This window comes from Sceloporus occidentalis, unplaced genomic scaffold (assembly GCF_023333645.1).
Source record: "Sceloporus occidentalis isolate IW3139 unplaced genomic scaffold, rSceOcc1.0.p SCAF_6, whole genome shotgun sequence".
Taxonomy (NCBI): domain Eukaryota; kingdom Metazoa; phylum Chordata; class Lepidosauria; order Squamata; family Phrynosomatidae; genus Sceloporus; species Sceloporus occidentalis.
The window spans coordinates 106,688,036-106,709,167 of NW_028316986.1; the positions used below are offsets into that span (position 1 = coordinate 106,688,036).

The following is a 21,132-nucleotide window of genomic DNA, read 5'->3' on the forward strand; positions in this document are numbered from 1 at the left end:
TTAAAAAAATACCTTCACATTTTCTCTTTATTTTTGAAAGATCAATTCCATAATAGTTCTGTACAATGTACAATGTGAGTTGAATGGCTTGATGGTTAAGATGCCAATTCTGACAGTCGGAAAGTCACAAGGTTGGCAGTTGAGTCCCAAGTGCCGCATAATGGTGTGAGCTCCCGTCACTAGTCCCACCTTCTGCCAACCTAGCAGTTTGAAAGCATGCAAATGCAAGTAGATGAATAGGTACCATTTCATTGGGAAGATAACAGCATTCTGTGCTGTTGTGCTTGTCAGATGACCACCGACTCATCTTTGGACAACGCTGGCTCTTTGGCATAGTAATGGAGATGATCACCGCTCCCTACAGTTGGTTATGATGAGACATTCATGTCAAGGGGAAACCTTAACCTTTATCTTTACCTTTACAATATGAAGTAGGGCTCAAAGCTCTATGCCAGTCTTTCTCGATTTTTTTACCCTAGAGGATCCCTTGATGTTTTTTTCAGGTCTCAAGGAATTGATGCATAAAAATTATATCTACAGTTTAAAAAAATAACTTTGAACAATCACAATGGCAGCTATAGCAATAGCAGCTTCTTTTATATACCACTTCATACTACCTAAGCAGTCTCTTAAGTGGTTTACAAATGTAAGCTAATTGCCACCAATAAGCTGAGTACTTATTTTAGTGGCCTTGGAAGGATGGAACTCCTAGTGATCTCCTGGAACTCTAGAGTTCTTTGTTTAGAAAACCTGCTGTATACTGTTACAGTGTGATGGGTTGTGTGATTCACTGGCTATCCTTATGGATAGTTATGCTCTCCCAATTCATTCAAGAAAAGTTCTCAGTCTGTAACATCTAGTGCAGCCCCTAAGATCTGTCATTCTTGGTGATAACATCTTTAGACCTTCCATTTTGCTTTCCTTATAGAATGTTGAGCTGGGTTTTGCTGTGATGTGGATGTATTTATGCATAATACAGCAGGAATAGTATAAAATGCACTCGGTTCACTCCCACTTTGTGCCTCCTTTTATATGATCAATTACACAAAGCAGGAAGAGGAGAGCTTTGTGTGATATCTGCACTCAATTGTATGTTCTATGACATACAAACAAATTAGAAATTCATAAGCTAACAGTAAATTGTGCTTTGAAGCTAGCTTATGTTCCTGGCTTGTTTGGCTACACTTAACTATAATCTTACGTTTGGACACCAGGCATGCTTTCCCTTTAACCTGAAGGATAAAACAAAGTGAGAGTGAATAGGCAGTGTGCATTAACACTGCATACACACTTCATTGTTTATCAAGCTTGCATTGCTTATGTGCAAATGCAGCCTAGATCATCTTCCTTGTTAGATAGTTTCTTGAAGTAAATTTAAAAATTATGTGAATTGCTCTTCCATTCAGCTCAGTATACATGCTGGTTCCTTGGCATGCCTGCATTTGTTTTCCATCTGTTTTGAAAGGAATGTTGCCCATTTGACAGTAATATGCCAGCTTAAGCTGGACATGTTATTTAGATTCCAGCAATGATCTACTTGCACAGTAATTTTTTAGAATGTAAGTCTATACCTACAAATAAAGGGGGCAGCTGCTTAGCTTTGTCTGGATCCTGGAGCCATGCTGTGCACGTCCTCAGATTTGTGCCACATTTGTGACCAATTAACATTGACTTTCCATGAATAGTTTATTCTTCATCCATCTGCCTTAATAAGATACAGAATACTGTAACTGGCCATTGTGATATTTCAGTGATAGAACTGCCTGTATTATTATTAATAGATTGTTCACCCCAATGTTTAGAGTGCGTTATATCATTCAGGGTGCTACTTAAGACACTTCACCTTTAGCGAGTCCTCTTTTGTGGAAACTGGAAACCAGTGGAAACATCTTTGAGTTGAAAAGAGATTAAAAAAAGCAAGACCTGCAAGAAAAGGTTACAGTGGACCCTTTCTCTCTGATAGGAGTGTCCTTGCTCAGGATCCCGGTCAACTTGGTCATACAGGATGCTTTAAACTAGGACCAGGATGCATACAGCTCCCATGGTGCTTTATGCAGATCCCCCCTCCCAGTTTTTGGACTTCAGCAACAACCTCCATATCCCCTTTAAAACAAACAGGAACTGCTTGCTTTAAAATTCTGCAGCAGCTCATAAAAACCTCTTTAAAACATGCACTTTGTGCTCAATTTAAGACATTATTTCTTCCTTCAAATCAAAATCCTTTATTTGGCTTATGTATATATTGAATGCTATTTCGATATTCTACAGAAGAATAGGCAAGCATTGGTTCTCTAGATGTTGTTTGGTTCCAACTTCCATCAATCTTACTGAGCATAGTCAGTGATGAGGGATAAATGAACACTGCAGCCCAGTGACATGTGGAGAAATACCTAAAAGGTCCTCCCTTCCTATTTTAGCTTTTGCACTTTTCCAGGAATATCTTTTTTCTTTATTTTGTGCTCTTCTTCCTTTTATACTTTCTCTATACTTTTGTGTAGAGCAGGAACCTATGGTCACACCCTCTGAAATATCTGACTGTTGTCTGGCTGGGGTTGATGAGAGTTGGAACCCAACACTGGGATGGCCACAGACTCCCCATCCCTGGTATAGAGGTGGTAATTGGCTTGTTTGTCCCTTTTCATTTTGAAACAGTGAAGTGCAATGGCTGTTAAAAGCCAAGAAGGCTGTCTATCCTTTTCCTTTTTGTTGGAATGAAGCAGCCCAACCAGAACATCTGCAGGTTTGGGGCAGTGGGGATGCAGAATCCCAAGATTTGTTTCACTTCAATGCAAATTTCCCTCATAAGCCTGAGATACAGATTTCTCATACTCGCAAATGTTCGCTCTGTTTTTTTCCTCAACAGGAAAAGCAAGAGTGGTGGTGGTTATACATAGCAGATAGAAAGGAACAAACTCTAATATCCATGCCATATCATGTGTGCACCCTAAAAGATCGAGAAGAGGTAAAGTATCTTGTCAGTTTCCCATTTTCATTTTAAATGCTAGTATGGCAGTTACTTTTTTTTATCTAGCTTGTCAAGATGTGTAAGAAGCTTTTTGCTACTGTAAATTTCGGTGAATTTTTAGGTGAGCCGTGTCACTTGAATCAAAATTCCAGCAAATGAAACTCTCATCTTTTTCCCTAGAAGAAAAGACTCACAACTTTCACAGCTGAGAAAAATCAATAAAAGCAATGCTATTATTATTATTATTATTATTATTATTATTATTATTATTATTATTTTGCAGTGTTAGTGTTTGAGGGATCATGAGAATTTGTAGAATGCCTGTTCCCGTCCTTGTGTATAGCAAGAAATCTTTCAGGTCTAGGCAGCAGAAACCAAGAAATTTAAGACATGTATTGACAAGCATGTCCAAAGGAGGGCGACTAAAATGGTGAAGGGACTGGAAACCATGTCCTATGAGGAACGGCTTAGGGAGCTGGGGATGTTTAGCCTAGAGAAGAGAAGGTTAAGAGGTGATATGATAGCCCTGTTTAAATACTTGAAGGGATGTCATATTGATGAGGGAGCTAGCTTGTTTTCTGCTGCTCCAGAGACTAGGACCTAGAGCAAGGGATGCAAGCTACAGGAAAAGAGATTCCACCTCAACATTATGAGGAACTTCCTGACAGTAAGGGCTGTTCAACAATGGAACAAACTCCCTCGGAGTGCAGTGGAGTCTCCTTCCTTAGAGGTCTTTAAACAGAAGCTGGATGGCCATCTGTCCGGGAAGCTTTGGTTGATATTACCTCCATGGCAGGGGGTTGGACTAGATGGCCTTTGCGGTGTCTTCCAACTCTATGAGTCTATGATTCTATAAGCCATGAGATGTCCTCTCTGCTTCCATGGTTCCCAGATTACTTCCCCTCTATCCCATAAATCTGCCCTGGCTCTATTATTCCATGCTCCTCCTGCTCCCCTATCACTGACTAGGCCACTAGTTCTTCATACATTAGGAGGACCCATTATCTCTTGGTGCTCCTTTGGAGAGTGTCCACAACCATCTCTTTTTTACCATCTCCTCTTCTCCTGGTGAAGTTCTGATGGCAGATGGTTATTCTGGAATAGAAGCTCTGAACAGGGACGGGGTATGGCTTAAAGATTAACCTTTTTCAAATGCCCAAGCTTGAAAAAATGAGCTTTTAATAAGAAAGATCTGTGGTTACCATGAATTAGATGTTTGTTATCATTGCTGTGTGCCTTCAAGTTGTCTCTAACTTACGGTGGTTGTATCATAACATTTTCTTAGCAAGATTTATTCAGAGGAGAGTTGCCATTGCCTCCTTCTTACACTGAGAGTGTGACTTGCCCAAGATCACCCAGTGGATTTTCACAGCTGAATGGGGATTTGAACTCTGATCTCCGGAAGTCCGAGTCCATTGCTCAGATGACTACATCACACTGGCTCTGAATAAAATATTCCAACAGGCATTTAGTAGGAGAGTCATAATAAAAGGACTGATAATAAGAATACATTTTAATAGACAGAACTGTGTTTATAAACAGTACTGTAGATCGTTCAATTTTTTCTTAGAAGAATACTTTACTCAATGAATTTGATGGTTTTAAGCACTAGAAATATGGAAACTATAAAGTCTGGCAATTTCTACGCTTTGTTGAAACTGTTTCATAGTTATGCTTATAAATGTTTATAACTTCAGTTATGTGGGTGAATTATATTTCTAGGTAGAACTCAAATTTCCTGCACCAGGCAAACCTGGAAACTACCAGTATACAGTTTATTTACGATCAGATTCCTACATGGGCTTGGACCAGATTAAACCACTGAAGGTAGGATTTCTAACGTTTCTTAATGGTATTTGTTCAGATTTCTTTATTTGCTCAGATAATGGTTTACATTTTCTGCTAAAGCACAAAGGTTGGTTCCTAAGATCTTCCATGCCTCTTAAAATATATATAACTTGTTTATCTTGCATTCACGGTGACCTACTATGTAATCAAGTTATGAAAATACAAAATGAAGAAAAATACATTTAAATAAAATCTAAAATAAGCTTATATTTAGTCACCATAATCAAATGCAAGTGATCTAATTTGCACATTTATCTTTGTAATCAGATTTTAACACTTTAGGGCCACCCACTTGGCATCTGCTTGCCACTGATTCCATTTCCATTTATGAAGGGACATGAAGTAGGGCCTTCCCACCAGATGGTGAAAGAAACTAGAAATGGACTCTGTAAACGGTGTAGATCCACTGTGTTCTGTTTTGTGCTAACCCTTTACAAGGAAGATGAGAGCTTTTCCTGGAGATAATGTTCCATAGAGAAAGCTACCAGATTAGAATGGGCAGCTTTTTGTTGACTAGCCTGGCACACTGCTCATTTTCTTGTGGCAGCAAACAGCTGTGTGGAGTGGCTATTTCTTTTCTGCTTTGCCTGGGACCATGACAGTTTGTGCCCATCACATTATTGGTAAGGAACACTTTTCCGTCTTTAGATATTCACACATGAGGTCATATCTTCAGTATGTCATCCAGAGATGTTCACATATGTGGTCATATTTCAGTAGTCATCCAGAGACTCTTATCCAGTGCCACTGTGAATGCAGTTCACTTGTGGGACATTCTTGGAAGAAAGGGGACTGACTGGAAGATGTGGGGCCAGAAAGTTCTCATGTGTGAGGGATTCCACCTAAATTAGCATTTAGTTGATTCCAGGATTGCTAATGTGACTTGTCTTGGAACCACTAAACTAGGTTATCCAGAGGCATAAAAGCCAACTGGTTATGAAAGTGCACCTTTCCCTTCTTTGCAACCACTAAGTGTAGTAATTTTTTTAGTAAGGTATTTAATAACACAATCTAGGGGCTATGCAAAGGAGCTAAATTTGTTGTAGTAGAGCCCTTTACATGGTCGCTAAAAATATGATTAAGAATTAGGCTGTTTCTTGCCATTTGGGGGTTTGTCCAAGCTACACTTTTCCTTGATGTTGATTGTGTATCACAGTGCATGTTATGGATAAAAAATGTTCACAAGTCTTTTGTAGGATAAACAATGATAATACCCGACAATAATTTGTGTTCCTCTCTTCTTTCCTTTTCTGGACAATCACCCAACCTCTTCTTGCAGTTGGAAGTTCATGAAGCTAAGCCAGTGCCAGAAAATCATCCGCAGTGGGATACAGCAATAGAGGGAGATGAGGACCAGGAAGATAGTGAGGGCTTTGAAGACAGTTTTGAGGAAGAGGAAGAAGAGGAAGAAGAGGATGATTAAACATTACTATGAACTAACTGTTTTACATGGGACAATTCTGCAAATCTTTAACCTGGGAAAGGATAAAACGAAGCTGTGTTAGAATACGGAAGATGGATTTTCTTCTTCTTTTAGTTTCTCTTTACCAATTATGAGTGCTTTATGTCACTTCCAAATGGAAGTCTGTCAATCAGTTGGTATAACCTGGGAGATGCTTATGGTTCTTTATAGCCTTTACGTACAGGATGGTGCATTTATTCAACCTGAAAATAAAAGCTTTTTTATTCTAAATGTCCAGAAGTGTGGGCTATGTTGTCTGATTGACTTTTGGTCCAATATATTAAAAGACACTATTATTAAGTAGAAGCAATCTTTAAATAAACTTTTCATATTAGAAGATTTGTTTTACACATTTTTGAAGTCACCAGTTGAAATTAACATCCATGGAGTTTCTGTCTTAGGAAAACACAGAGCTCTTTTGCAGTGGCTTTACAAACATATTTGAAGCTGAGATAATTCATAGCTTTGAAACCTCTTGTTCCCTTTGGATTAAAGAAATTGGCATTCTACTCTCAGTTGGGTTCATTCCATATTGTCATGATGGCCAATCATCTGAGACTTAATCTATTTTAGGAGAAAGGGAATTTTATTCCAGGTTCTATGCCGATTACACATATTTCTGTTTCTCAGTGGCGTAAAACATTTAGGTATCTAAGGTCAGCAAATCATACAGGATTTATTCCTTAGAATAAAACTGTGTGCATAAAATGATTGTGGGACCATGTGTTAAATTAAAGTGGTGGCTTAAATTTACTAAGGGTAAAACTATCTAAGCTTAGCTTCTAATCCACTTTACCCTGTTAGAAGCCTTTTAAATTGGACACACACACTAAGATTTTTTTTGTATTTATTGAGAACAATTCAAAATAAACTGGACTAAATTTGATAAAACTTTGCTTTGTAATAGTGCATTTTTCCTTTCTTCTGAGGGCTGAACAGGGACATTAACATAGAGAACCATGCTTCATTCCCAACATAAATATTTGCTTTTGATTTCCAAGGGCATATTTGGGGTTTTGGTGAAGGAGAAGCAAAATCTTACAATATTCTCCCCACATGTAAAGAAAATAACAATGTGGTCAGAAGCTGTAGAAATAACATCCAGATGTCAATCATGTAGTAATATTTTATCACAAATATGTTGAGGAACTATAAGACTGAAATACTGTTAAAAATTGTGACAAATTTGTCATACAGAAACATTTCCATATAATGGAAGCAATGCAAAGGCTGCTCACTAATTTGTGACCTTGTTTATGAAATAGAGGATTGTCACTTTAAATGCAAACTTACATTGATATATTTCTTTGTAATTGCAATAGTTGCAAATAAAATTTGAAAATGTCCTAAATGTGAAGATGGTTTCATTAAAAACAAACAAAACAGTTCTTCTGCAGTAATAAGTTTGAAATTTAAATTGCCCTGGTTTGGAGGTCACCTTTTTGTCTAGCAAGACATCATATCTACAGCACCAGATGATAAAGTTTAAAGTAACTTGTTTTTGAGAGCAGTTTAACAACAAAGGGGATTGGTACCACATAGTTTGGGCAGAAAATTCCCACCTTTGATTCCAGCGTAAACAATGTAAAGAGGCTTACCTTGGATGACATGTTAGAAGTCTTGGATTAATGTCCAGAGCTGATGAGAGATCTGTGACAATATTCCTTACCTTTTAAAAAGGGACTAAATGTAGTTACCATATCATGCAATTCATACTCTGGTTGTGGTTGGCCACTGGTGGAACAGAATGTAAACTAGATAAGCCTTTACTATAGCCCAGCTTGTTGGCTCTGACAATCATGCCACTACAGACCTCAGTTTTGAGATTATGTTTTGTGACTTGTGGTTTGAACATTTCTCCTTGGCGTGTTTGTCTAGGGACATAGAATTTAAAAACAGCTGTATCAGTTTGGAAAATAAGGATGCAAAGGGCTCTTGTACAGTGTGCTTGGGTCCCTTTTTATGCTGAAAGCCGCATGACGGGAGAATGGCGCAGACACCATGCATGAGTCCCATTATTTTCAATGGGGCTTGAGCATACACGCAATTTGCCTTACACTGAGAGGTCCGGAACTGATGCCCGCGTAAGGCAAGGGCACAGTGTACCTCCCTTCAGACTAGCTAAAAGAAGCTGGTAGCATGACTTTTTGTAGACCTGAGTCTTGCTTCCTCAGATGCATGGGATCTAAGGACACTTTCATATATAGGTTGAGCCTCCCTTATCTGGAATTCCAAAATCCAAAATATTCCCCAAAACTTTTCAAATCTTTTCATTAGTGGATGAAACAATGGCACCTTGCTTTCTGATGGTTCATTGTACATAAAGTTTGTGTACATTGCACAAAATTATTAAAAATATTGTACAGCATATTGTATATGCTTATATATACAATGTTCCTATATTGTTTAATTATTAAAAATAATGTACCATAGACTTTAGGCTCTGTGTATAAGGTGTCAATAAAAAGAATCAATGAATTTTGTGTCTAGGTCCCATCCAAGATATTTCATTATGTATATATATGTAAATATTCCAATTTTTTTTAAAAAATCTGGTCTCGAGCATTTCAGATAAAGGAGACTCAACCTGCAGTGTTGCAACAATTTGGATTTCCATCTAATGTGACCTCTAGAGGGAGCTACAGCCAGTCCTACTGTCCTTTTCTTCAGAGGTGTATCTGACATGGGCACTTGGAACAACATCTAAGTGTCATATATATACTTAGGCCCCATACAGACTGCCAAAATAAAGCTGCTTCAGGTCACTTTGGAGATATACTGTTTAAATAATGCATGCATCCTAAGAGTCCGGAAGCTGCACCAAAGCTGCGCTCCAGTCCTTAGGATTGGATCATGGCTTTGGTGTGGCTTCTGGACTCTTAGGACACATGCATCATTTAAATAGCATACCTCCAAAGTGACCTGAAGCAGCTTTATTTTGGCCTGTCTGTATGGGGCCTTAGTTTCATATTAAAATGTGTGAAAAGCCTCTAGTCCAGCCCAAACTGTAACTGGGTGGCAGGGAGAACTTTTCCCCATGTTAAATTCATAAAGATTTTCAAATGGGAGGTGTTTTCTATGGGTTTTAACCTTATTTTTAGTCATGTTTTTCCTATAAAATTGCACCTGCTTTGCTTTTGCTTGATTTTACCGGTTTTAGCCACCTTGTATGGCATTTGTTTGTAGATGGGCAGTGTGTACATTTAATAACCAACATAAAAAAAATAAATATATGGAAGAAAATACAGTATGGTCTACCTCTCTTGGACTTATGATACAGCCGCGTTTTAGATCTGCTGTGGTTATATTCCCATATTCTCTCTTTTTCCTTAACAGTGGAGATAACTGCTATTTTCTCATCATCATCTGTTGCACACTTCCCTACAATATTCATCTTGGGAAACTGCTCCAGTTATTTTGGTGCATCTTGGATTCAATGTACTTTTTGGCTATACTTATTAAAAGGTTACCATTCCAGCTTCTGGCTGTCAGTTGTTAAAGAAATCAGAAATAAACCCATCATCTTTAACAAATTCTTTAATTGCAGTAACTCATTCATTCCGGCAGGGGGACACAAGTGCATAGGTTTATAATAAGGAACACCAAAATGTTTACTCAAAAAATAAACAATAACATATATTTCAAAGAAAAAAACCTCAGTTCTTATTCACTGTTAAACCATCTGTGTTAACAGTAATTACAGATCCTTTTACAGAGATTGAGAGAACAGGTTCTCAGTGAGGAAAGATGGAGATTTATCACCTTCCAGAAGGTGTTGAACTATAGTTCCCATCATTATGACTAGTATGGACAGTGGTGAGGTGTGGACGGTGGAACTTATACTTCCACAATAACTTGGTAATCACAATCTAAAATTTGACACAGGAAACAGAAGTGTAGGAAATGGCAGAAGGCAAGAATGTATTATTTCTGTCCTACACACCTTGACTAAGTTACCAAATTTTTGCTTGGGCAGTGCATGGAGGTTGCTATTTATGTCACATGGCTGCTGCTGCTACCTAGTTCTGCACAGTTCATTATCTGTTCAACTTTTTGACAAATGGTGGTGGTGGGGGACCATTATTTAAATGTAAAGTATGGTGCTCCCATGCCTTCTTTGCACTGGAGAGATTGGATAACCTTTCTTGATTCAAAAAGGGAAGGGAAAATGCTTTTGAAATTTAGAATTAATCAAAATTCAAAAATTCATCAAAAGCCTGCAAAATCTTGTAAATTAATTAATTAATTAAATTTATATCCGGACCTTCTCCCAGCATGAAATCCAAAGCAGTGTACAAGGTTTCAAGAGCCCAAAATAATTTAAAAGCTCTTAATACAAAAGTTTAAACATACTGAAAAACAGTATTAAAATATGCTTAAAAAGAGTAAAATAAAAAGACACCCCTTCCATTAAAAGCTCCATCTGCTGCAACACAATAAATGCAAAAGCTTCCTTAAATAAAAAGGTCTTTACTTGCTGACAGAAAGAGTAGAAAGGGGGCCATCCAGACCTCCCAAGGAAGAGAGTTCCATAACTTGGGAGTAGCCAGTGAGAAGACTGTCTCTTGTAATCTTCACTCTAATGTGTGAGAATTAAATAGGTGAAGATTTCTCTTAACCACCATGACATTTGATAGCATTGTTCTTGTCGCTGTGTGTCTTCAAGTCTTTTCTAACTCATGGTGACCCTAAGGCTCTGGGGTTTTCTTGGCATGTTTCTTCTGAGGAGGTTTGCCATTGCCATCCTCTGAGGCTGAGAGAGTGAGACTTGCCCAAGGTCACCTAGTGGGTTTCTATGGCCGATTCAGGATTTGAACCCTGTCCTCCAGACATGTAGTCCAACCCTCAAACAACTACACCATGCTGGCTTTATTATCCTTTCAAAAACAATCATAGCTAGTATTCACCACAATTTGCAAAACCAACAGGAAGGCATATGAGAACACAAGGAGAGGAACAATTCATATGTATCTCAATGATTGTTTTCAAAGTATAATTCCTACTTCAGAGATTTCTAAGAACACAAAGAAAATATATTGAAATACTAATTCACATGTTAAAGACATGGAAATATTTCTTTAGTAACATCTACTCGTACAACATTTCTAATGACACAATGAACAACAGATAATAGCCATTGCAACATAATATATTTCGTTCAAGACAGGACATTTGTCTTGTAGCTGGCTATGTTTATAAGGAAATGGCTGTAATCTTTTATATTTGGGATCACTTTTCGTACTCATGACTTTCATGTGTGATATATCTACTGTGTGAATTGTTTTCATGTACACTCAGTGAGTGCCTCTGTATATGTGCTGCTATGAACTACTACTCCATTTTCAAGGAAAAAGTTCTTCTAAGACCTCAAATGTGAGGGGATTGCTTCCTACTATAGCACTTCCTCTGTTTTTCTGGGAGTTTGTCCAATATGGACTTGTCCCAGAGAAACTGACATCTTTACATCTCTACACAGGAGCTCCTCATTTGTAATTTTGAATCCTTGCTAGGATCAGGAGCATTACCACCCAGGGCCTTCAGTACTGCAGCCAATCCTTTAGCCTAGTGTGCTACTTCAGAAGTGTGTTGGACAGTAAACTCCAGCATTCCTCACCACTGAGAATGCTGATAAGGGCTGATGAGAGTTGAATTTCAACAACTCTCTGCCAACCCACCAGACAGGCAATCCTGAAGTTGCAACATTCTTGTTTTGTATTTGAAAGTTGCTGCAAGGTCAAGGAAGAGTGATAGACATGACCATGGCAGGTAGTGATGAATGCAAAGCTTCCCATGTTGTGCTGCTTTAAAAAGAAAATCCATCACCTCCAATGCAACCTCCTTTAAACATGAACTAATCTGCTGCCAAACTAACCTAGGTTCTGCTATTCAGTTAAATGCTTAAGTGACTGGATTTAATTTAATTACTCCTCCTTGGTGGTTGAGCTGTTTGCAACAATGAGGTTTAATATGAAGTATAATTTTATGTAATTAGCAGCAGTAGGCTCAAAGCTGGTATTAGGAATTGTCTCTGTCAAAATGTGCTGGCTTTGGCTATAATTTATTCTTTCCAAAATGTACCAGAATGCATCTGTCTTTTTTGGTGTACAGCGGGAAATGAAGACTGAATTTTGGAGTCATCCCAAATTGCACTTTTAAAAATAGTAATAAAAACAGAATCATTCTTCACTTTATAAAATATAAATGGATCAAAGAATGTGCCATCCAACTTTTTCTAATTTTCTGCTGCTTCTGTTATGTTGAAAACAGTAGTTCTACCTGATGGGTTTTTGCTGTACAAATGGAAGACAGCCTTAAGAGTTAGCAACACTAGTCTACACTTCCATCAAGCTGAAGAAAAAATATGTAATAGAGATTTGCTTGTCTGCTTGCCAGTCCTTGAGGTTTGTAATATTAAGGGTGGGTCATACCTGGCTTTGCTAAGTACATGTGAAAGGGATCTAGGAATCTTAGTAGACTACAAGCTGAACACAAGCCAACAATGTGATGTGGTAGCTAAAAATGCCAATATGATACTAGGCTGCCTCAATAGGAATTTAGTGTCTAGACTGAGGGAAGTAATAATACCACTCTATTCTCCTTTGGTCCAACCTCACCTGGAATATTGTGTTCCATTCTGGGCACCACAAAAGAGGGATAATGACAAGCTGGAACACGTCCAGAGAAGGGCAAACCAAATGGTGAAATGAGAGGCAGCTTACAGAGTTGGGTATGTTTGGCTAGGAGAAGATAAGATTAAAAAGAAACATGGTGTTTTAAATATTTGAAAGTAAGTTGTATTGAGGATAGTGCAAGCTTATTTTCTGCTGCACCAGAGACTAGGACATGGAGCAATTAATTCAAAGTACAGGAAAAGAGATTCCACCTAAACATTAGGAAGAACTTTCTGATGGTAAGAGCTCTTTGACCATGGGATACATACCCTCAGAGTGTGGTGGAGTCTCCTTTTTAAACAGAGACTGGATGAGCATCTGTTGGGAATACTTTGATTGTGTATTTCTGCATGACAGGGTATTTGACTGGATGGCCCCTGCGGTCTCTTCCAACTCTATGATTCTAAAGAATAGCCTGCTTTTGTGAATGAGCAGAGGCTGGATGGCCATCTGTTGGGACTTGGGAGTGCTTTAATGGTGTATTCCTGCATGGTAGATGATTGGACTGGATGGCCCTGGTGGTAGTCAATGGGCGGCAGTAGGATTCTAAAGAATAGCCTGCTTGTGTGAATGAACAAAAAGATGCCACAAAACAGAAAATAAGTTTCATATATATCAAGAATGATGAGTGTGCAGCTGTTTAGGTTTTGTTAGACTAACTTCTATCATGAACCCCAGAACAGAGAGTATGGATAGAGGGGGGCTTGAGGCCCCTAGGCTAAATGGGAGGGGTTGATGAGCTCCCCAGAAATGATCAGCCAAAATTAGACCACTAAGACTCCTCACTCTTTCCAAAGGCTTGTTTTTGCATAAACTGTTTTTTTGCCTTCTTGATTTTTCCATTTATATCTTTTAAAACCGTATTTTTTAAAAATAAATCTTCACCTTTCAGCTGATTTAAGCACATGAGAAGAACCATTAGACTGAGGGTCAAGATTCTATTCACACAGTCAATTGTCTATAGAAAGTTCACTATCAGAACATGAGCACAACTACACCATTAATCTTGAGCTCTCTAGCACCCGTGGCACCCCTTCAAAGAAACTGCTCATATCAGCTTCTTTTAGGGAGTGGGTTGGTGCTGCAGCATGCAGCAGCTGTGATACCAACCTGGGGCATACAGAAATGACGTTTAGCCACCCGTCTGTACGGCCACTTTATCTCTCTATTAATCTCTTTAATAATAATAATAATAATAATAATAATAATAATAATAATAATAATAGATTTATTTCTAGCCCGCCCAATCATGAAGAATCCGGGCGGGTTACAACAATAAAATACAACAAATTACAATAGAGTTAAAAAATCAAACCCTAGACCTACCACCACCCCCCATTCCCAGTACTAAAACAGAATTAAACAGTAATAATATTAAAACATTAAAAACATTAAAAACATTAAAAACATTGAACAACCAAAAAATAGGCAGAAACATTGGCGGGGGGAAATAGACAGATGAGAGGACAAATATCTCTATATCTGGGGAGGGTAACTAGGTTGGAAAGGCCTGCCGGAAGAGATCCGTCTTGAGTGCTTTCTTAAAAGCTACCAGAGTGGAAAGAGTTGTTGTTGTTGTTGTTATCCACCCTCACGTTGATCTTGATTCATGGTGACCCTGTAGATGAAACATCTCCAAGACTCTCTGTCCTCCACTGCTCTACTCAGTTCCTGCAAATTCATACCCATGACCTCTTTTATAGAGTCTATCCATTTAGCATGTGGCCTTCCTCTCTTTCAGCTTCCCTCCACCTTTCCTAGCATTATTGTTTTTTCCAATGAGTCATGGATTCTTATGATGTTGCCAAAGTACAACAGCCTAAGTTTTTGTCCTCTTGGCTTCCAGAGATATTTCTGGACCCATTTGTTTGACTTCTTGGCTGTCCATGGTATCCTCAACATTCTTCTCCAGCACCACATTTTGAATGAATTGATTTTCTTCCTATTCACTTTCTTAACTGTCCAGCTCTTGCATCTATGCGTGGTAATAGGGAAGACAATGACTTGTATTATTCTAACTATCTTGTTCAGTTGTATATCTTTACATTTTTGGATCTTTTCTAGTTTTTTCATAGCTGCACTCCCCATTCTTAATCTTCTTATACTTTCTTGACTGCAGTCCCCACTCCTATCAATGTTTGATCCTAGGTATGAGAACTCTTACTATTTCTGTTTCCTCATTGGAGCTTATTACATGGGGAAAAGGATGTCCTTGTCCTGTCCTTATTGCTTGATCGTGAAAAGATTTTCAGATGACATTGTTGGTCATTGTCCCATCATTGAACTGAATCTTATTCTGTCATTGTCCTGTCGTTGAAGTGGAATTGGCCTGTCATTTTGTATTCATGAGAGTTCGTGTTAATACAATTCCACTTAAATGACAGGACAAAGTGTGATGTCACTGAAACACTTTCGTGTAATCGTGATAAAAACGGGAGAGCAATCTGCTTCGCTCCCAACCCCATCCTGTATTCATGTGATAATCTCTATTGTCTAGGTTGAATTTGTGTACATTCTCTGTGGTCATCATCTTTCTTTCTTTATGTTCAAAAATACACCTGCATTTGCACTTTCTTCCTTGATCTTCCTTAGTAGTTGCTCCAGGTCTGTGATGTTTTCTGCTAGTAGTATTATGTCATCTGCATATCTTAGATCGTTGATATTCCTTCTTTCTGTTTTCACTCATCCTTCTTCTGTGTTCAAGACTGCTTTTCAAATAAGATGCATACAAGCTAAATAGATAGGGTGAAAGGGTGCAGTCTTGCCTGACCTCTTTGTCAATTGGGAACCATTCTATTTCTCCATATTCTGTTCTAATGGTGGCCTCTTGTCCTAAGTACAGATTACTCATCCGGACTATCAGATGTGTTGGAACTTCCATGTCTTTCAGGGTGTTCAATAGCCTTTCATGATCTATGCAGTCAAAAGCTTTGCTATAGTCTATAAAGCACATGCTGATTTTCTTTTGGAATTCCTTGGTGCATTCCATTAGCCACCGTATGTTTGAATGTAGTCTCTAGTGCCTCTTTCTTTCCTGAACCCTACTTGAACCTCTGGGATTTCAATCTCCATGTATGGTTGAAGTTTATGTTGCAGAATTTTGAGCATAATTTTGCTTGCATGAGAAATTACAGCTATTGTCCTATAGCTGCTGCAGCTTTTTGTGTCTTCTTTTTTGTGGATGGGGATGTATATTGATACATGTTTCCAATCTGTTGGCCATTGTTTTGTTTTCCAGATCTGTCGACATATGTTGGTTCTGTCACTGTGGACTGAAGCAGTTCAATTGGAATATCATCTGTTCCTGGTGATATATTTTTCCCATTTCATTAATTGCAGCTTCCACCTTTAAGAGGCTTGGTAACAATTAATCACTGAATCTTTTAATATAGCTTTTTATCTATATGTATTCTTATATATTGCATTACCAACATAAATTGGCATTTTTGGCAGCATTTCAGGGCTATCAGGAATGGCCACTGTGGTTCATCAGTAGCATCTTCTGTGTTTTAGGTGTGCTGAAAGCAGCCTGATAAGAGCTGTTTGTCAGCTTCTTTTTATTTCCTCCTTATGTCTACGCAGCTTGTCAGTCTGACCAATAAAAATAAACCATACCAAACAGGTTAACTACCTTTCCTTGCACATCTCTGATCTAGTTGGGGTTCAGTAGAAGTTGTAACTATCCTACTTGCCTCAGTTAGTGCATCTGTGAAGAGGTTCGTTTCCAGGCCAGGCTGACTCTCTTCCTCTTTTTTGTACAACTGTGGAGGCATTTTTAAATCTTTATTTACATTTCAGAGCATCTGGCATTGATTGCAGACTGCAGCCAGTTCCTTAATGAATCTAACTGTTACAGTTTCAGATTTTCACCATTCAAACTGTTTAAATTAAATCTTATGCTATTTATTTCACATTCTATAAACTATACTTGGGTAAATTCAATTTTTTAAAGTTATATGAGCAGGCTGAGAAATTGGGAACTGAATATATCTGGCCTATAACAATACACCACTTAGATTTTGCCTTTTTTATACAGTAGGCACATACTGGATTGACATTTTCACAGAGATATCAACCATAACCCCAGATCCCTTAGTCAATTGCTCCTGCCCACATCTTATCTGTGCATATGTGAAGGTGAATTTTTTTTGTTTGTTTTGATTCCATTTTGCATCTTTTAATATTTGTTTTCACTTATTTTTCATTTACCTTTTTAAATTCAATTTCCCCAGTTTAGAGAGTTCCTTTTGGAACTTTTTACAATGTTGTTTTGTTTGTTCTCAACACCCTAAATAATTTCTGGTCAACAAATATAATCATTTCACTATATACCCCTCATTCCAAGTTTTGTACAGTTTTTTGCTGAAATACTAAAGACAAACCCATGATGTAATTATCTGCATGATCACTTGGCATAAGTCCTATTGCACTGATTGTGACTTTCTCCCAAGTATGCATGCACTGGAAAGCATTCCAAGTCTGTAATCCCCTGACTGTGATTCATGTGATAAACCCACTTGGCAAAGACACAGTGATGGTTGCACAATTATAATTTTAACTTTATCAATAACATTTCTGGAAGGGCAATGCATTTACCCATCCAATATTTACCATATATGCTCAACTATGAGTCAAATTCATGTGTAAGTCGAGGTCGGGTTTTGGGGCCAAAATAAAAGATTTTGCCATGACCCATGGATAGGTCTCATTGAGCCTTTTCTTCATAATTTCAGCTTTCATTTCAGCCAGACACAAGAGGGAGACTCTTAAACAGCAATATCAATCAATTACCCAGACTCTTTCTGCTTGGTTCTTTCTTGCTAAACTCCTCTCTACACTGCATGGGGAAATCTGAAAGAGCTCCTATCACGTTTCCATACTGACCCATAAATATGTTGACCTGGGATTTTGGGGTCAATTTTTGGCCATACATTTTTAGACTTAAAGACGAGTATATACGGTGTATTAAGCTAATTCAGGATGTTTTGAAATGATTCAGTATTTTCAGTTAGAACTTTTATAATTGTCAACCTATACCTCTGAAGACATGAGAATGGGAAAATAAGTTTATAATAAATTAATGGATAAATTCCAAGAATTTAGCCATGGGGCAATGCTTAAACCAAAACTTTTAAGAGCCACTAAATGTATTTATTTATTTATTTATTTATTGAATTAATGCCCTGCCTTACTCCTGAAATGGAATCTAAGGTGACCTGGAATTATAATCTCAGAGATATCTCAGAAGCAAGGAAATGTTGTACTAAGACCATCTCATGTATTCTAAGTGCAGATGAAGGAGTTGCATTGCAACAGAATTGGGAGGGTGCATGATTCCTGTCTAGTTGCAGTATGAATTTCAAAGCTGTATTTGTTTTTAACCTTTGTAAGCCACCTTGCATGGGGGAAAGGGTGGGACATGTATGATGATCTTGATTATGATGATCTTGATAATGATATCTGTAAACATATTAACACTCTTCTCCCATTTGGGAGAAGAGTTACCTTATTTATTTATTTATTTATTTACTTATTTATTTCATATTTACGCCCCCTTTCTCCCCAAAAAGGGACCCAAGGTAGTAGCTCACAAAATAAAACCTTTAAAAAAAGTTTACAGAAAAAAATATAAGCAGTTAAAATCATCTAATTAAGACAATATCAAATTAACATTAAAAATGTTTAAAAAATTAATTTAACAGAGTAGATAAGACATGAAATGTTGATAACCACATGCTAGAGAATACATAGGTAGCTGATGAAGTCCAACTGACCTAGGCAACACCTAGCTTGAGGTGAGGCTTAGAATATTTCTGAAGATTTGCTACAATGTAAAGTTAGTGCTTGGCAAACCAGAAATTGCAGAAAGGGTTTCATGGTCTTTTCTACAGGAGGGATGCCACTCCCAATGAGGCCGTTGATTGTCTAGAACAGTACATAGATGACCTTCATCAACAACTTTCCAAAAGGAACCCTTTAACATTTGGTTTCAAAGGCATGTTGCCATCTTTCGTGAGCAGCTAGTCCATAGACTCCACTCCAGCATTTCTGCAGAACATCGCTGGAGCCCTGGTTGCATTCTTTCAACACTTCTCTTTTAATTTTGTTTTTTCCTATTTTCTACTGTCAACCTCTACAGCAGAAATATATGCTTTCATAATTTAATTAATTGCCACAATTTGTATTCAGGTAGCATGACTGATTTATTAGCTTTCAAGGCTTCTGTAATTACTCTGTGTAAATCAAGTTTGCAGAGATTAGGTTGTAATGGCTGCAAATGTACATTACTCGTGACAGGGCAGGAGTTGGTCATACAAAAAAGGTTATTCAGATGAATGTATTAATGGCTGGGGTTCTAAAAAAAATAGGAGTTTAACAAAATCTTGGGGCAGAAAGAATGCATGAGATGAACATCTGAACAAAGAAATACTGTATGCATTCAGACAAGTGGGAATGCTGTCAATAAAATACTTTATGCATTGGATGGTGGAATTCTTTATCTGAATGACACTGGAGTTCTTGAGAATGGACTGGTGTTATCCAACTGATATAGAGCAATGCTTAACAGATACCATGAACTCTAATATGTGTATTGGTTGTGGTAACAGAGGTGCTAGCTATTGGCTTTTCCTTCCATTCTTTTTGCTTTGGATTCAGAAATGTTAGGAATATATGAGCATATGGCTCAGTAAGTAAACAGAAAATAGCATCATACCAGTGTCTTGTGCAAATAGTTCCACTGACTTCCCTAGCACACGGTCATGTGTCTCTGTCAGTGGGATGAATCTAGCTCCGTTTTGCTGCAAGAAGAATTCCCTGGGATGAATTCTGCTCCTGTTGGTAGAATAGGGTGATATTGGCCTCTTTCCCCATGTTCTCCCTGCAGCACCACTCCTCATATGGTTTCTCTTCCTTATCCCTGGCAATCAGTCACAGTTTACTTCATTTTTGCCTGATCAATTATCTTCCTTAGGCACACTACTCTCTTTGCCTCTTCCTCTCTTATGAAAACACACAAAGCTACCATACTAAATCAGAGCATTGGTCCTTCCAGAGCAAAGCTATATTTTTGCTAGATATTTCCATGGGGCTATAATGAATATTGTTAACTCTAGGTCTAGTCTACAGCCCAGAAAGTAACTTTGATCTCCCAAAAAACATTTGAGGCCAATAAGCCACCATAGCAGTCTCACACAAGCCTATCTCATCTGTAGGAATAAGCAGAAAGGTGTGTGAGCTACGGGGGAAAGCAATAATCAGTAAAGGGAGGGGAAGACCATGGAAACTAGTCCTGGATAAATGCTGTAAAATATAGGTAGTAGACCGATAGGGATGTAGAGGCAGCCAGCAGTGATAGAAAGGAGAAGCTGATTATTTAAGAACACTTCACTGTATCTCTTTGTAATTAAATATGTTGCTGCTGCCTCCTGAGCTAAAAGAAGGCCTTTCTGTTCTATATGGGTCACTCGTACAATTTTTCTTTTTAAAATTTAAACAAAAAATGTTCAGCTCATGACAGATGGTGGTGGTGAAGAACCTTCAGATGGTGGCACAGTAAAAAAGAGATATGTGTGTGTAGTTTTAATGATGAATGGTACAAAGAAAGATGCATTTGAAATTGTTTTCACAAAGTCAACCAAATTGCAGCAGACTACCCTCTATGTCATCAGGGTTTTCAGTGAAGTAAGAGAGAAGAAAATCAGTGAGAAGCCATGTTGAAACCATAGAACACAAGGAATTAGAGAAACATCAGAAAATAATGTTCATCACACTTACTGTACCAAAAGAGACACCTCCCCCCCAAATCATGTGACAAATAGCTGAAGTAGGTAGTTCAGGTTCACCACAGTATTTCCCAGTAGTCATAAAGCCAAACTGGACAAGCAAAATACTACCAAGAATATAGTCTGAGTTTGATTCTGAAATATAGCCTTATTCTGAAGTCCCTTACCCCCCCCCCCCCCCATTTCTTGTGGACAGATAAAAACAGCTAGTATAGTCAAAAACATCTCAACACCAAAAACACTAGAAATTTTGCTTATGGACTTAGATAGCATATAGTTTCTAAAATGTGGGTTTGACACCTATCACAAGGGGCAAAGGAAAGTCTTCCCATTCACTGCATTTCACTTTTTTGTGACAGAGGGAATTAAGCATGACAGTGTTGAGACAAGTGAGGCTACTCT

The 21,132-nt window shown here is 38.0% G+C and overlaps 1 protein-coding gene across 1 annotated transcript in view; it reads left to right on the forward strand.

Moving 5' to 3' along the window:
* Positions 1 to 6,515, forward strand: part of SEC63 (SEC63 protein translocation regulator) — a 52,129-nt gene extending 45,614 nt beyond the window's left edge. The window contains exons 19-21 of the mRNA XM_089530634.1: positions 2,864 to 2,962; positions 4,688 to 4,792; positions 6,093 to 6,515. Coding sequence (XP_089386760.1) covers positions 2,864 to 2,962; positions 4,688 to 4,792; positions 6,093 to 6,236 — 348 coding nt within the window. The 3' untranslated portion in view covers positions 6,237 to 6,515. The remainder of the gene's footprint in view (positions 1 to 2,863; positions 2,963 to 4,687; positions 4,793 to 6,092) is intronic.
* The last annotated feature ends 14,617 nt before the right edge of the window (positions 6,516 to 21,132 follow it).